The 18,794-nt window shown below is 36.7% G+C and overlaps 1 protein-coding gene across 1 annotated transcript; it reads left to right on the top strand.

The window, feature by feature from the left end:
* Positions 1 to 221: 221 nt before the first annotated feature.
* LOC121327913 lies at positions 222 to 4,712 on the top strand. Its single transcript, XM_041272245.1, has one exon. The coding sequence runs from the start codon at positions 396 to 398 to the stop codon at positions 2,496 to 2,498; it is 2,103 nt and encodes a 700-aa protein (XP_041128179.1). The 5' UTR covers positions 222 to 395; the 3' UTR covers positions 2,499 to 4,712.
* The last annotated feature ends 14,082 nt before the right edge of the window (positions 4,713 to 18,794 follow it).

Raw genomic sequence — 18,794 nt, 5'->3', positions numbered from 1 at the left:
AGATGAAGTGGTTTCTGCTAATGTTTGAAGTCTGAGCCATTCTGGAAATATGTGGTTGCTAACAAGGTTTACAGTTGAGATGGGCAACTGACGCCATTTTGTTTCTACCCAGGAGACACCATCGCGTCCGTAACTAAAGAAAAATGGAGCCAACATGGCGAACATAGTGCTACAGTTTCTTAAACGGCTAAAAAAACTGTAAACCCTGGTTGCTAGAGGCGGGGATTGTTACATTGGTCCTGTGTATCTGCCCTAGTCTTGTCAGAGTGGTACAGGGCAACGCAATGCTGCAGCTGTTTTAAATTGATGAAGGATTACCCGTGACTATCCAGATTCAAGTTATTATCACTGGAATAAAAAGGGTGTTTTGTTATTTGTATTTAACAATTCATTCAATGGCGACTGAATGCACCCAGGACGCGGTTTTACAGTTTCTGACTGAGAGAGGGGGCAAAGTGAGAAACGTGGATCTCATAGATAAATTCAAACCCTTCATTTTGAACGACCCTGCCAAGAAAGCTCTGGCAAAGGAAAGGTTCAAGGAGTTCGTGGACACCGTTGGGTTTGTGAAGGTTGAAAACGACGTGAAGTACGTTTGTCTGAAAAAAAAGTACAGGGATACGTTGAAACAGCGCGTTGCGAAACAGACAGATGGAGACAGTGCTGGCAGTGGAATAAAAGGTGGCCCTGGTACTTCTATTCAGGAATTTAACACAAGCCAGTGCCCTAAGAACAATGCAGACTGTAGTCGTGGATTTGGTAATGGGTGGCCGGCAGAATCTGATAGAACAGGCGGAGCAGATTTTGACGATGGAAGTGCTCTCCTGTCAAAGCCTGTTGGTGGTGAAGCTAGTTTAAACAATACCGCAAACGATGTTGCAAAACACGAAATATTTGTACCTGAGTGGGATTACGGAACTAACAAAGCTGCACATAGAATACGGCCAGACGATTCTGCAAATATTTCTGAAGATAAATCGTTAACATTGTCACAAGTCAAGCCAGCCGTCGCAGCTGCCTCATCTATCGACCGAAATTCTAAACTTTGTAGTGATTTGGATAACACGGGTGTGTCAGAAATGGGGAACACAAATACCGGCTCATCTACGAACATTAATGCTGATAGTTGTAATCGCCAAAGAGATATAGCAGTGACAGAAGCTTCTCCATTGCCCACAGAAGTCAAATGTCACATATTTGCAATTCCTGAAAATAAAAACGCAGAAAGAATTAAAGAGGGGTGTTTTTCTCAGCCTGTTGAAGAATGCAGCACGTCTGTTAACTTGGCATCAGGTACTGCTCCACTCTGCTGCGGTGCTGGAAATGAAGAACCTGTGAGCCAGCACACTGCAGATTCTAAGGGTGCAGATGGGGAAGCTGACAAAAGCAACCTTGAGTTGAGGGATAGCAAAGATGATTTACATCAAGACTGTAAAGGTGCGCTCTTGGCAGAGATTCCGAACAGGAGACAAAGCTCAAGAAATGTTTTTCAGCATACCCTGCTGGCCAGCAGAGAACAGCAGTCTGGTAAGCTGGCTGAAGATAGCTCAGCATACAGTCAACCTGATTCCTCTTGTGCTTTTGGGAGTGAGAGTGGTGGTAGCACCCCTAAAGGTAGTAGAAAAATATTTAGAGATATGATGATGAACAATTCACCCCAACTGAGGAGGAGCATGGCTCTTAAAACCCCAGGTTCCTTGTTACCAAGACAGAAGGACTCCATGAAAAGTGAAAGTGACTCAGTCTCCCTGGTGTCCTCTGCAGATGAAGACAGCAGATCACTGGCCCTAGATCCAATGGAACATGAATGGATGATGTGTGCTTCTGATGGCCAGTGGGAAAGCCTCAATCGCTTACTGGCATGTGACCCCAACTTGGTCATCAAAAGGGACTTTGTAACTGGGTTCACTTGTCTGCACTGGGCAGCAAAACATGGCAAACAAGAACTTATAGCATTGCTTGTTAACTTTGCCAAACAGCACGCTGTACCACTGAATATTAATACTAGGTCCAGTGCAGGCTATACACCTTTACATCTAGCTGCCATGCACAACCACGAGCAAGTAGTAAAATTACTAGTGGGTGCCTATGATGCAGATGTGGACATAAGGGACTACAGTGGCAAAAAGGCTTGGCAGTATCTGCGTGAAAATGTTGGTGGAGATATCCTAGACATTGTTGGTGCTGCTGAGCATTCTGATGCTGACAATCTAGGTAATGGGGCTGGGCGCTGGAGGCTGTCAAAAGTTCTTCCTTCAAACTTGTTGTCATACAAACTGTTGAATCTTCCCGAAGATGATTCATGTGTTGATGGGGCAGCAGTAAAGCCCAAGTCCGTCTACAGGAAAACATCTATGAGCAGAATAAGGCCCAAACTAAAACAAATTAGATTTAAAACCCAAATAATCCATAGCTCCTTCTTTAAAGAAACAGAAGATGAAGAAAGACCCCTGAAAAGCCCTGCTAAATCAAGACCCAAGTCTAATCTTTTTGGATGAGACATATAACAATGTAATATGTATTTACCAGTAAAAGGTACGGTTTAACATGTGAATACAATCAAAAGGTGATGGTCCTATCTTTATGAAAATTATACATATATAAAGTGTACTGCAGCTTTTCATGACTTTCTTGTAGCACTTAGGGGGTGATTTGATCTGTCTGTACCCCACTTTCATAAATCACACTTGGATTTTTTTTTTAGAGCATTTTACTGTTCCAGGGAATCGACATGGATTTAATCAACCACTTGGACAATTTAACAAAATAGTAATGGGATTACACCCCTGTAAAATGTCTATTTGTAATGTGTGAGTTTTATTCTTACTGAACAATCAGAATTCTATTTTCTGCAGAGCATGCAACAATTTCTTTACCTAAATGTTTGGTTTATAAGTCAACTGCCATGTTTACATTCTACTGTAAATGTAATGTTGCTTGTTGCCCAGATCAGTCTCTGCTGCCTGCATTTTTAAAGTTCTACTTTTCATGGCTAATGGCTAGCTTTACTTACAGTTCGTGAGTGCACTTTTAGCAACAGCAGCAGGTATCCAATTAATCCTGAATTAACTGGTCACGAAAGGTACTGGTCACCAAGTACCTTTGGAAATTAACTGATCACCAAGATGCCTTAGTAATTTGCTTTCAACTAAGAGAAAGTGACTGCTTGTAGGTTTCCTGTTTTAAAGAGACTACAGTTTGGCACTTTGTGCCTGACATTGGGGATAGAGACAGATACAGTACCACTAATTCAATTGTTATGAAGCTTGCTAAAGATAGCAAGCTTCATCACAAGGTTACTAAGAGAATTAGAATGTTGGGGTATATGGAGTATGTATGTATGTATGATTGTAGGTATGTATGTATTTATGTAGGGATGTAGGGATGTGGGATGTATGTCATTGAAATACTTGTTTCCAAACAGCCAGCAGCTTATTTATTAAAAACCCACAAGAAGATTTGGATTTTAATCCAAAACCCAATTGTTATATTTAATATCTAGCACACGATGGTGTAGTCATATTTGTTAGCGATGCTAATGATTCACAGGATTTAAAAAATCTTAACAACATTTTTAATCTATTCTTCTTTTATACCGCGCTAGCCATTGTTTTGGACAGTCTGCTGCCCAGCATATTCACTCAGATCTATTACCTGTCTGAACAATGTTTAATTGTAAGTATTATGTTTGTTAGGCCCTGTTCAAAGTGCATTTTTATTCCTCAGAAATAGCTTATCATTATTGATTGTAAACATGTGATATAAGTTAACATATTTCAAGATAATCCATTATATATGAAAACAAAATGCAATACCAGCAAGGTAAATTGAGCCTGTATTAAAAAAACAGAATAGTTTTACAATCACTTAGAGAAACAAAAATAATCTATATAAAAAGTATTTTTACATAGACATTGTTAGTTTTGATAATCTTTTTATTTAATATTTACATGTGATTATTTTTATCGTACACAAATACATAATATTGTACATTTGCTACATTGTAGATGAACGCTAACCTGGTAATTTCTCATTGATTTTAGTAAACTGACCTTAAACACATTTTCTCTATGATGCTAAGACTGCTCCTCTATTTTATAAAGCTCTTTTACTGACGATAAATTGTATTAATAACTATATTAAAACACTACCACCTATGTCAAATAGTTGAAATTTAATTACATGTTACAAAAAAAAAAAAAACTGTAGTTATCAGCTGTCAGTTTGCCTTCTGCAAATTCCAGCTGCTGTGCTTTTTGCAATTGCTAAACTGACCACATAAAATGTAACTGTAACTAATATAAATATGTGCAGTTGTTATTAATAGTATAACATTTCCAAAAATAATGTTCCAATATTTTAGCATCATATGCTAAATACAGATTGAATGATTAGACTACTGAAACAAACAGTTTTAATGAAAAAGTCAGTTCTGTGCCGCTTTCGCTGACTTCAGTCCACTGGCACCCTTTGTGAAGGGTTTTTATCCGAACCCTATGGTGTCCTGACATCAGGCTTGCATCTTCTGATGGAAAAGCAAGCTCCTTAATAATGTTTTTCTGTATTTTCCCACTCAGTCCAATATCAGAGACTAATATGTCAAAAAAAACAATTTTTGTTCCAAATACTATCATCCCATCAACCTCAAAGAGAGCCTGGACTATATATTTGGTAGTTATAAACTATAACTCATTGATAAAAAGTGCAATGTTAGAACTTGTTTCTCTGCTTCTGTTAATCTTGCCCAACACATGTTTGTGTATTTGTTTCTGTCAGTATCTTCTGACCTGGATTAATGTCTTTAGGAGCTATCTTGTAATGTGGAACTGTGGAACAAATTCTTCAGGTTTTTTTGAGCAGTTATTGAAGAATGAGTGGCTGATAAAGTTATGCGATTGAGCCCACTTGTTACACAATCCGCATTGAAAATGGAATGCTGTGCCCTTGTGAGTCCTGCCAAGTGTTGTTTTGAATAGCAGTGCAGCATTTTACTGAATTGTGTCCAAGCCAAAGTTCAACTCTATGGGCACAGGATTGAATAGGCTTCTGTGTAGTTAGTTTACAATATTAACAGTTGTTCCTTATAATCATATGTTCTCTAATTTCAATAGTTGTTGGCTATATAATTTGGATAGCATATATCATATGTTTTAAAGCTGAATGTACTGTAACTACAGTATTTGGTGGATATCCGTCCTTCAGATGAGACGTAAAACCGAGGTCCTATTGTAAGTGACTCTGCAGCAGCAGTTGTTAATGCATAGTTCACCCCCTAGTCTCTGTAAGTCACTTTGGATAAAAGCATCTGCTAAATGGCTAATTAATAATAATAATATTACAAAAGAGCTAGTGTTTGTAAATACAGATGAGCATAAAATGTATACAAGGAGTACATTTTCAAATGAATACAAAAGGCACTTAAACTATAGACTAATCCCAGAATCGGATTGGCTTTAAAGGTATTGTAGCTATTTTTCTTTTTCTTCTTGTTTAGAATGACATTATATATCATTGTCTTATTCATTACTCACATTATGGTGATGATAAAGCACCCTTGTGGCCTCAAAAGGGCTCTGAAGCATATTCTCTCTTAGTACAGCTTAACCTGATCCCCTGCAATATACTCACAGTGGTAAAATACCATATTGTGTTATGTATTGGATGACCGAGCCAATTGGTCTTTATTGGAACTGTATTATATCATAAAACTGGATTTGAATTGAATGCACATGAATACTTAACAACCCTCTAATTCTGATTGTAGGTAGTCAATATCAAGACACTTACAATTACTGCATCTGTGCCATGCCTTTTCGTAATTACACATGATTAATTGAAAACCAAAAACACATAAAGAAGCAATAGAAAATCTGGTGTATTTTAGATGTAAATCTGTGATCAGGCGAGATCAAAAAACTTGTGTGGTCTCAGAAGCTAAGCAGGGTTAGGCCTGGTTAGTACTCTACTGGGTCTACCAGGTGCAGTAGTTTACCCTAAACCAGACCGCTGCTACATATTATATGCTGTAGTTCTCTTTGGCAACCTTATAGATGCAAGTTAAAGTGTAAAGTCAGTGTGTGAATTGTATAACACTAAAACAGGGTATATGATGTATTGAATATATCATAGGACAGGACATGTACTTAATGTATCAATGCTTTCTGTAAAATTGATTGTGGGTTGGACAAACTGAATGTTGTTAAGTTCACAGAAACTGGAACTCTTTTATTTGTACAGGTACGTTTTTGAAGGTGCAGTTTATTTTTTTTTGTGAAGAACATTTGTTTTTGTATCTCTGAAAATGTATCTGGGCTGGAACTACCTGAGGTTATGTTTTATTAGGGTTTTTTGGGACAGATTTACCAGTTTTAAGTTTGCTCCTTTTTTTCTCCAACGTAAATTAAAAATAGTTTTAGAAATGAAATTACAAGGTGGATGTGTTTTTTACCACCATTTAATTAACATTTTTAGTTTATATTTTTTATTGGAATAAATTTTTGTCTGAAGTTACATCTTAGTAAATGTTTGTGCTATTTTATTATTATGATTTGTTCATGCAAACATAGGAAGGTCGATATTATGACCTCACTCAAATAGGATGCCACCTTTAAAAAATACTAGTTCAGCCTCAGCTTTTACACTACTAAATGATTAATTGCAGGTATGTTTTGTTCCTTTTAAGAGCCACCTGCCATTTCCCTGATGTACTTTTACTATTATGAACAGATTGTGTAGTGCTGCCTCTGCTACACTGAGTGATGTGTTTGAGCTTTATATTGTAGGTTAAATTGATTCCCTCTCTTATAATGTGCTAAATGGCTTTCAATGTTTAAAAAAAAAACAAAAAAAAAAACAATGGGCTCCTGCTGTAAATGTGTATGAGGTACTGCTTTATATGGCTTGCGCTTTACAATATGTCTTGTGCACTGGAATCAGAATGGGTAAAAGAGCGGGCTGTCTTTTTTTTTGGTGCATTTAATAGATATTAACCTTATTTTCTGTCTTTAGGTTTATGGCCTGATGTTCATACGATGCCAATTTATTCAATCATTAAGAAACAATAAAATAAAAAAAATAAACCTACCAACAAAATATTGTCCATTTTGTCTAACTTTGTATTGTTAAAAATAATTTCAATAGCATTGTTCATAAAGGTGTGTTCATGCTCCTTTCTCAGTTTTAACGTCTTATAATTGTTTTATAATTAATACGTTACTTTGAGAAATGTGAAGTTCACAGCATGTTTAAGCAGCTAGATTAATTTATCCAGTGCTTTTATTATTATTATTATTATTATTATTATTATTATTATTATTATTATTATTATTATTATTATTATTATTAATTAATTAATTAACGTATACACAACAAGTGTTTGAAAATAATCTAATTAGCAGAGAATATTACTACTGCTGTCTTAATAAATGTATGCCTGATCTACCGCAGACCTTTTTCTACTATATGTCCCAATTGTATTTAATGGTGTTAATGGGGGGGGGGGAGAACAAGGGCTTTGAGACACTTTATTTAAAATATACAACCCTCCTTGTGTCCCAATAACCGGCAGTGTACCTCTTACACTACTGCCTAAAATAATCGTAGTTAAGGTTGTCCGAGATCAGTGCTGATGATGTGAAACCAACTGTTGTACAGTGATATGTAGACTTTAATGGATCTAATTTTCAAAGTGAACTTACTCTCATGTAGTGGAAATCACGTATTCTTTTTTTTGTTAACATTTGATCGAAACTCACAGATTAAACAAAATGTTGCAAAATTACAATCCCACAAGATGGAGGAAAAGAGCACTCTTATGATTATAAAAAAAAAAAGAAAACCTGAACAAATGATCATGTCAGCTGTCAGAATAAATGCAATGCTTGGCAAGTAGAAAAACATTTCTTTTAAAACTAAATTTGAAAGAAATAAAAGCATTTCTTAATTTAAACAGGTTATCTGATAGTAATTTAATACAAATGGTGACAGATATAATAGTTTAATACAAATGGTGACATAATAATAATAATAATAATAATAATAATAATAATAATAATAATAATAATAATAATCTTTATTTTTATATAGTGCCTTTCATAGTGGACCACCATCACAAAGTACTTTACAAGATATGAGACTAGGGCTTGTGAACTATGCATCAGCTGCAGAGTCACAACAACGTATCACCCGAAAGACGGAGCGCAAGCACAATATGTATTTAAAACTATTTGAATTAACACCAGCCACAAAAAAGTTGATTAGCTAGAAAGCACAAGTTTGCTGATCATGCAAAATAATAAGTTAGTCACAACACATTGTTTAAATTAATATACAAAGCAGTTATTGCAAGTAGTGGGAACAGTGCTAAGTTCAAAGTGTTATGTGATTAACTGCTCTGTTAAATAAAAAATACACAGTGATCTAAAGAATGACAAGCTTTCATCTGGCATTGCTTTTTTTCCACAATATTTTCTAACCAGTGGTTGTAACCATTTTGTCCATTTAAACAACTGTATTCATTATTTCATTGTGTTATGAAAGCAGTAAAATCAAGTTTTTATAATAGCACATGCTGTACTTTTCTGCTCTGTTGTATAACACTGTTCATTGCTTCAGTAAAGCCTCCACTTTTCCACATGTGCCTTTCTTATGCCTGTTCACTGAACCACAAATTATTCTGTCTGACTGTTTAAGACTAGGAGGTAAATAATCACTCGCTATGTGCACAATGGGAAGGCTATTGATATTCATGTACAGGATTTCAAGCATTCGGTACTTTGCCACAAATCTAGGGTCTTTGGATGCTGTTTTAATGATGTGGAAGCACTGAGTACCAGCAATTAAGATGCAATATGTTATTGTTGAAGTTCCAGGCACTGAACCAGAAAGCAGAAAATACTGAGCCAGCATCACAGGGGATCCTTGGAAACAGCAGCACAATTACCCCTAGAGTCTGCGACTTAGGAACGGAAATGGGTATGAGAATGGAGAGTACTTCACAAAAGACTAGTTCAAGATCTGCAGTTAGCAAAGACATGGGACTCCTGGTTTGTGTCTGTGGCTGGAGCAAGGAGACAATGGTCAGGGGTTTGAAGATTCATCAAGGGAGAATGAAATGCTTGAGGGAGAAGGGACACCAGTGAGAAAAATAGCACACTAAAAGCATCTAAGTTTGAGCTGGAGAGATATTTGGAGGGAACACATCCAGATTTTAAAAAAAAGCCTACGTCAATTCTTTCAGACACCCCACCTATCAATCCACCAGAATACCAAATGGAGGACTGTGCACCTGAGTGGAAAGACCTAGAGCAACCTGTGAAAAAAGCAAGGGCGTCTTCATCTCCAGGGCCTAATGGAGTTTCATTCAGAGTGTACAAGAGTGCTTCAGGAGTTCCACGTATCCTACGGAAATTGATGAAAGTGGCATGGGAAAAAGAGGTTGTACCAAGAGCATGGCGCCAAGCAGGTGGAGTCATTATACCAAAAGAAAAAGATTCTACAAGCATCAATCAGTTTCACCCTATTTCCCTATTAAATGTAGACAGCAAGATTTTCTTCAGCATTATTGCTCAGAGATTGTCAACTTACCTATTAAAGAATTGCTTCATGACACTTCAGTACAAAAAACGGGCATTAGAACACATGAGTGTGATCTGGCACAAATTGAATCCGCTAAAAAGTAGAGGAAGGTGTTCCATGTGACATTCCTAGATTTGGCTAATGCATATGGTTCATTGCCACATGAACTTCTTTGGGCAGCATTTTATTTTTTTCAGTGTACCGATTACAATAACAAATTTAGTGAAAGCCTACTTTGGAGATTTGCAATTTAGTTTTTCAACTTCAGAATTCAGCATTACATGGCAATGCCTAGAAGTTGGAATAATGGCAGGATGTACCATTTCTCCACTGGCTTTTACCATGACAATGGAGGTAATTATTAGGGCATCAAAATGGGTAGTGGGAGGAGAGTGCTTGGCTTCTGGAATTCGACTACCACCAATTCAAGCATAGATGACATGACAACCATGACTACAACAATAGCCTGCACTAGTCAGTTATTGGGCAAAAACCAATAACATTGAATGGGCATGAATGCAATTCAAGCCCACTAAATCAAGGAGCATCTCTATAATTAAAGATAAAGCAGTAGTTAAAAGGTTCTACATTAACAGTGTCTGAGAAGCCAATGATAAGTCTTGGGATATGGTGTAACAGGGATCTAAAGGACACAGTTTGTGTGGGAGAAGTTAGACAATAAGTAGTGGAAGGGTTGAAGAGCATAGACAGCAGCGCTTTACCGGGCAAACTAAAACTCTTGTGCTTTCAGTTTGGTCTATTGCTGAGGCTGCTGTGGCCACTTTGTATACAAGGTTTCTTTGACAACAGTAGAGAAGGTGAAAGCTTTAATCAGTTCATATGTCAGGAAATGGTTGGGACTTCCACTCTGCCTCAGCAGAGTGGAACTTTATGGTAAAGGAATACTGCAGCTACCAGTCTCTGCTCTAACCAAGGAGTTTAACTGCGCCAAGGTCTGACTGGAAATGACATTAGTAGAGTCACGCGACAAATGGGTAAGGAAGGCAGCACCTGTGTTGAAAACTGGAAGAAAGTGTTTCCCAGGCCAAGCAGGGAGAATGGATGAGATGGGAGAGTGTGGAACTATGCAAGATCGGCTGGAAAGACCTATGGACAATGGAACAGGTCAACATATCATGTTCTGCTATCACCACAGAACCTAAACCTTTGGGTAGGAGATGATCCCTCATGTTCTTTGTGTTCATCACCTCGCACATTTTCACAGAATATAAGGTGGGTCTTAGCCAAGGACGGTTTACTTGGCACCATGACCAGGTGCTGTGATGTTTGGCCTTAGCACTGGAAAACAAGCATAACATGACCAATAAGTTGCCACCAGTTCCATCAAAACATTACACACAAAAGACAACATTCCTCCACCCAGGAGAGCAACCGCCAAGAAAGTGTTAAAAGCAAGCCTCATCCAGTACAACTGGAAGCTGCTAGAGACTGGAAAATACTGGCAGATGTTGGTCAATGGCTTATTTTTCAATCTGAGATTGCCACCACTAACCTTCGACCAGATATTGTCTTGTGGTCTGGATCAGCACTCCTTTTTCACCTGGTAGAGTTAACAGTGCCATGGGAGGATACCATAGATGAGGCATATGAGAGGAAGAAACTTCGGTACACTCAACTAGCTGCTGAAGCGGAACAGCGAAGATGAAGATTCTGGGTTTACCCAGTGGAGATGAGTTGTCGAGGATTTGTGGCATAATCTACAACCTGGTTTCTCAGACATGTTGGATTCAGTGGCCAAGTGTTGCGTCGCACAGTAAAGAACTTATCTGAAGCAGGAGAGAGGAGCAACAACTGGCTGTGGTTGAGACGGAAAGATTCTGATTGAGGATCTCAAGCACAATAGAATGAAAGGAACGCTGATGTACGGGTAAGTAAGCTGGGTTGAGTTGAGTGGGGGACGGAGGGGGATGATGCTGGGATATCAGAATCACTGTCAAGCCCTCTTGATAATGATAGTGAGATAGTCGACGAAACACAGAGGATGGAAGATGCCCACCTGAAGACCCCAGAGAAGTACCCTACTTAGCTCAATCCAGACAGTTGTTATGCTGATGCACTGGGGAGTCCACACTGTGGCACTGGGGAGGCAAAATAAGCTGATCCCTGGAACCAGCATTACACTTCAGCCATCGACACTAGGCAGAAGGATATCTACATCATTAGATGGAAAGAAACGCAAATGGATGGAGATGCAGATGGATCACATTAGTTTACCATAAAGCTACCTCTTAGTTGGTGCTTATCTTGGTGAGAGCCGAGCTCAAATCAGCAGGAAGTTTTAACATCTACTCTCATGTAATGGAAATCAACCATTCTCAGGAAAACAGATCAGGTTATCAATAATAACAATAAATGCATCCTATGCATTGACATGCAAACAGTTCATTTGTTGTGATTTTTGTGTGTTTGTTTTTTTGTGTTGCTCAGTTATAGAAATGCTATGCAATGAAATAAAAATCTTTAATTTCTGCTAATTGTTATTTTTTGTTTTCATTATATTTACTGTTAAAATAATTTAATTACTGTATATTACAATAAACAGGATTTCAATTATAGGTAAATATCAATACCAGGACACACAAAGGAACAGAATTATTATGCATATCTGTTTTTTTTGCTATTATGAATTAAAAAATGTTACTATTATAAAACTAGAAATATTAGCATGCATATGTGCACCTATGTTATTGTTACATTAACACTTTGGACTGGATAAAAGCACAGTAAATCTGTTGTAGAAATGGATGTTATTTTTTATAAAGTGTAGGTATTCCAGGTTCTGCATTTAATACCTTTTTTTAATTTAGAAAAAAATCTAAGGAAAAACCTCTTTAATGAAATGGAGTCCTACTTATATCGGTATCTCTGTCAATAGAGGTACCAGCTGGAGCACAGAGCAAGTGAAAGCTGGTGCCATGTGCTCTGAATGGTAGGTCACATATCCTCATTAGTAATGTCTGATGACAAAGAGGGCTTCTATGTTCCAGTGGGAACTCTGCCTGGAAAATGAAACTGCTGTCATCAAGGTTGCTCTACCTGTAATTGATTGCAAAGCAAATGGTCACACTGAAATTCAGATCCCCTGAATGCAAGTGTTAAGCACTTATGCTTTGTCATTGGGGTTCTCTAATTTAAAAAATAAATAAATAAATAAATAAAATAACACAATCATTCTTCATGGTTTGCAGAACAAACCATTCAATATCATTAATATGAGGTTTGACTGGCTTTGTTACCCATTGTGCACAAAGTTCCCATAAGATGCTTTGCAGTGTATTGAATATACTTGATAACTCTTGTCTTTTCATTTTGAACCCAACAGTAGAAATAAACTCCACAGGTACTCCAGCTAGCAGGTTGCACTGATAATGGAAATATGAGAGTCAATAGACACGGTAACATTATTATTATTATTATTATTATTATTATTATTATTATTATTATTACACTATGTAACACAATTTTTGACTAGTTTTGTAATAGTAACATTTTTTAATTCATAATAGCAAAAAAAACAGATATGCATAATAATTCTGTTCCTTTGTGTGTCCTAGTATTGATATTTTCCTATAATTGAAATCCTGTTTATTGTAATATACAGTAATTAAATTATTATAACAGTAAATATAATGAAAACAAAAAATAACAATTAGCAGAAATTAAAGATTTTTATTTCATTGCATAGCATTTCTTTAACTGAGCAGCACAAAAAAACAAACACACAAAAATCGCAACAAATGAACTGTTTGCATGTCAATGCATAGGATGTATTTATTGTCGCTTCACAGATAACCTGATCTGTTTTCCTGAGAATGGTTGATTTCCATTACATGAGAGTAGATGTTAAAACTTCATGCTGATTTGAACTCGGCTCCAATTACCGCACGTCTCTCACCATCGAATCACCACTAATAGGCATACTAACGGTAAACTATGTGATCCATCTGCTCTCTCCATCCTATTTGCGTTTTCTTTTCCATCTAATGATGTAGATATCCTTCTGCCTATGTCGATGGCTGAGTTCACATTGGTTCCAGGATCAGCTTATTTTGCCTACAACCTAGTGCCACAGTGCGGGTCTCCCCAGTGCATCAGCATAACACTTGTTTGACAGACCTAGCTCGATCACCCCATGAAGAGGCCCCCAGAAGTCCACCCGTAGAATTTAGGAGACACAAATCAACCTGATAGAGTGATATCAATAGTTTCTCCCGAACTGTCACTAAGACTATAGGGTCGTAAGTAGGGGGAGGCAGGGGGTGAGTTGAGTCAACCCATGAATGGGCCGTTCTCTTTAAACCATTCTTCCACAGTATGTGTCCAGGTTGAGCTCCATATGCACACAAAGTCTGAGATACTCATTGAGTCAACTAATATTCGGTGGGGGGGGGGAGGGGGGGAGGGGGGGGGGGGGCATAGGTCCCCTGCAGGTCCTGGAATGCACATGAGTGTAGATTATTGTTTTTAATCAACACTCTCTGCCCCTCCTGACTTTGTTGATAATGTGCAGCTGAAAGTGCATAAGCCATCACAACCGGTGATCAATGTATGGTCAACCAGGCATCATGCAAACACTTCACTTTTTGACAGTACAAGGTCAGTGAAAACCACTTAAGCATTACGGTTGAATTGAAAGGGAATCAATTTAATCTACAGTATAAAGCTCAAACACATCACTCAATGTAGCAGAGGCAGCACTCTACAATCTGGTCATAACAAACCCTAACTCCCCTTGCCACCAATTGTTGACAAATCTAGAGAAATGCAAAACATGAAAAGCATTTACACTTGAACATCCCACAAATGCTGTATCACAGTAATCCAAATATTCAGAGGAATTTGTTGTTTCTATACTGTATTTGAACATCATATTCTCACATACAATACCAAGTATAAAAGGCATTGCTTTTGAAAAAAATTACCGGAGCATTTCTGTAAGTGAGACAATAATAATAATAACACCGTGTAACAAATTATTATTATTATTTTTTTTTTTCTGGTTAGTAAGTGTTATTTCCTAATTGCTTATGCCTCAAAAGTATAGAAAATGGCTATTATTCCCCACAAACTTTGCTTTTGTGACCAGGACAGTGATATTTCAAAATATCACTATTTCCAATGGGAAAACGGGCAAATGTGCGTCTTTTCGTTCACATAAAGTCAGAAAAAAAACAACAAATGAATTCAAATTAACATGTATTTATACTAAAGTAATACAAAAATGTATACAAAAGATTTAGAAGTGAGTAGTTTTTCGAGATTTACGATTATACTGTAAATACAGTATAATCGTAAATCTCGAAAAACTGTAATACAGTATATACAGTATAATCGTAAATCTCGAAAAACTACTCACTTCTAAATCTTTTGTAGTCACTTTTGTATTACTTTGGTGTGCCTTAATTTAAATCAATATCCATTAGTATCAGTAACAGCAGCGTACTTGGGAGTTTTCTTTTAGGTTCTTAGGCATAATGCGGACGCTTACTATTAAATAATTATTTTTGCATAGCCACTTAAGCGATATAATAATCCTCATTACAAATCAACCTCCCCACCCAAAACATGGGCTCCAGACAGGAACAAGGTTAGTGAAACACCCATCTTTACCTGTATATACTTGTTATATGGACCTGGATACAGTAGGACAGGGGATCTGCCAAACCTCCGAAGGCAAGAATGTAACATTGTGAGTGACTCACAGGCTGGGTGGATTGTTTTGCACATGTTGGAGCACACACAGTACAGAAGAGGGGTGTGAAGTCATTTAGAAGCATATCTTATGATCATGACTAACACAAACAGTTGTATATATAGCAGTGCTCCTTGGTAACGCTTTAGTACTGAGGGCATTACAGTATTTTTTACATTCTCTTTTGGTATGTCAGTTTTGTCAGTGATAGTTTAGCATAAGGTTCTAGTTGACACTGACATTGTCGGTTTCATTTTGAGAAAGAAAGTGCTAGCTAAGACATTGACATCTAGGCCAACATCTTCACTGCTACAATTCTCCAGCTCTGTTCAGCTTCACTTTTACTCATTCAAAAATTAATCTACACACTCGTAAAAATTTTCAACATTAATCGTCTACAATTTTTTCTATTTTTATAAAATGCTCATTTTTAATTTTTTGGAAATTTGCTAAAAATGCTTTGAATATAAAAGCCTTTTGGCGAATTTCATGCATTGAACTAACCGAGAACATTGTATATATAATATATTTATGGCGAACTTGAAATTGTAATTTAATATATATATATATATATATATATTATATATATATATATATATATAAATATATATATATATATATTAGACTAATGAATAAATGTCAAATATAAAAGTGTCTGTACAAAATATGTTTAAAATATATTACACAGATAAGAAGAGCAGTGGCTTAGCTGAATCATTATTCTGTTGTGTACTACAAACAGTTTCTGACTAACCTTTGCAAGCCCAAGTCTGGGGAAGCTTGAATATCCAGTTGGCAGTTTGCTCTGTGTTGTTCATTATGATGCATGAAAATGCATTTAAAGCCTACTCTCCAGTCTGAAACATGACACAAGCCAGTTTTAATGAAAAGATTCACTTCAGCAGTTGTAATTACTACTGAGCCACTGCAAACAGTTAATTGACAAATTCTTTAAAATTATACACTTCGCTTTTAATGAAATCCTGTTGAACTCCATCGTGATTGACAGCGTTCTAAAGGTGGGAAACTTGAACTGAGTTCAAAATGGCTTGGAGCGGTTACAGCATAGGATTTTTTTTTTTTTTAAAGTTTCACTTATAAACTGTATGTTTTTTTTTTTTTTTTTTAATTTAAGTGATTTAAGTGATTCATAGAAGGATTTAAAAATGATTTAGTCCCTTTTGGAACTTCGGAACTCCCTTTTGGAGCGTTGGTTTTTGACCAGTGAACAACTAAATCTTAAAATAGTACAATGAAGCTGTATATTTGCCACATGAATCAGTTTCACTATATTTGCTTGTAATATAAGCCACAATCTTGAGATGTTTTAGCTGAAAATGAGATTAGGCATATATGTGCTTAAACCCCAGGAACAGGTTTAAGCTTTCCATCACATCAAATGTGTGTTCAGTATTAATCCTGTCATATTTCTGACCTATTTTGATCCCTTTCATAAGGACACTTACATTATAAAGTTACGTTGAGATTTTCTTTTGTTATATTTTATATTAGATAAGATGTATTGGAATTATTGTGTAAGCTCTGTCCCAAGACAAGAAGAGTTTTTTGCCCCCATTTGAGGTCGCCATGCATGAAAGGGTTAAAGCACAGAGCCAACACAATAATTCCAGTACATCGTATCCAGTATGAATTGTTGTCATTTCATAGAGCCCTCAATTTCCAACAAAAAAGAGCCCTACTTCAAGAGGCCATAAGGAAAAAGAAAAGTAACTGTGGCTTTAAAATATCTGGAGGGGGGGGGGGGGGGGTCGGGTAATTTGAGACCTACAAATAATGACAATTCACACTGGGTTTACTGGAATATTTTGGTTTTCTCTATGAACTTTAAACAACCCATGATCTTTGTGAATGAGTACATTACAGGCAAGTTTTCTTATTGTGTTGATCTACAAGATGTCATTCAAAAATGTTTCCTGCAATGGTAGTTGTATACCGTAAATAAAACAACAAGATTTTTCTGGTTGTGAGCTGAAGTCAGAATCAGTGTTGAGTTGTCTTCTCGTGCCCTGTTCCAAATCAGAAGTCTAGTCATTCCAAACTTTTCCATAGGCTATTGATTCATTCATTTTTTATATCACAGTAATGTTACTGCAATACTATAAAAAAGACTTACAAAACACACGTTTGAATTATTAAAACATCAGCCAACTCTGAAAAAAAGTCCCTAAAAGTAAATTCGTATATTGTGGTAGTAATAAATAAAACTGAAACGCATTTCACATTTCTTTTGTATGCATATCAATGTGAATTGTTATTATTATAAGGGCTACAACATTATAATAACTGCTGCATTCACTAGCATATGTGTAGACTAGACGTTAACGTTTATATTTTATTTTGTCTGTATTTCATTCTCAACTGTGTCTGGTCTGGTCCTTACAAAAAAGTACTACAGTATCACTTTAAAAACACTATAGTACTGTACTATAGTAAAAAGAGAATACTATAGTGTGGTACTATAATAGTACTGTAATATAGTATTGGTACTGTAGTACTATATACAGTACTGCTATAGTACTATAGTATTGGCACTGTAGTAATGTTGTGCTGTACTATACTATACTATAGTACTTTTTTGTAAGGTCTCTTAATAAATAATTTGCAAATGTTTATAACAAGCATGAGTCTAAGAACTTAATGGCTGGTTTCAGAGACTTTGATTAGCTCCAGTCTTGAACTACCTGACGTTAATTTAGTTATGTCCATCCAAGATTAGCGCTGATCTGGGTCTGTGACACCAGCCATATATCGTTACTGGTCGTTTTAGAAGAAAGCTAACCTGACTGTGCTTCTCCTCCACGGACAAGGTGGAAGCATTTGAATGACAGGTTGCTTACATTGCGGTTAGCAGGTAAATGTTGATTCCTACAGTCTTGAAAACAAGTAGTGTTATTTTTAAGTAGCACTTTGATAGCTGAATTATTACATTTTTTCCAGGGCCTAAAGCAAAAATACACAAAAGAATTCACCTAGGTAACCCAGGAAGAGGCGGGTCTCTCCAATGAACCTGTTCATTACAAAGCCTGTATCAAGTTGATGACATACCTAGCAGAACTAATTTGCATACCAACAAGAATGAATAAGTGCATACCATTTAATGACACATTCTTTTGAAGCTACTGTGAGGAAACTGTTTTTCAGAGTAGATACAAACTGGCAATAACAATAATATTTTCTGTCAGGGTTTGTCTCCATTTACTTCTGTAATCTGTGGATTAAAGGTGTAGTCCATACAAGTATAAAATATTTTACCCACAAGATATTAGCCTTCCACTGCACCCTTGTCATTGCACTATAGAGCTGGCCCTTTTCCGATGGTTCGTACCTAGAGTTCCCCGCCCTTACTTTGCTAGAGAGTTAAGTGTCCCTTTTCAGTCAGAACCTCACGAAATGCTGTGGACTCACATTTCTTGTGACTGTGCCACTAAACCAAGCATAAAGAGTATTTATGCTATTTTTGTCCCTTTAAGCCGTAAAGGGGCCA

Source organism: Polyodon spathula, chromosome 15 (assembly GCF_017654505.1).
Source record: "Polyodon spathula isolate WHYD16114869_AA chromosome 15, ASM1765450v1, whole genome shotgun sequence".
In the NCBI taxonomy this organism is placed as follows: Eukaryota; Metazoa; Chordata; class Actinopteri; order Acipenseriformes; family Polyodontidae; genus Polyodon; species Polyodon spathula.
This window is presented reverse-complemented; position numbering and strand designations above follow the sequence as displayed.

What these genes read in the sequence shown, in the direction of transcription:
- LOC121327913 (XM_041272245.1), top strand. Translation starts at nt 396, where the DNA reads ATGGCGACTGAATGCACCCAGGACGCGGTTTTACAGTTTCTGACTGAG.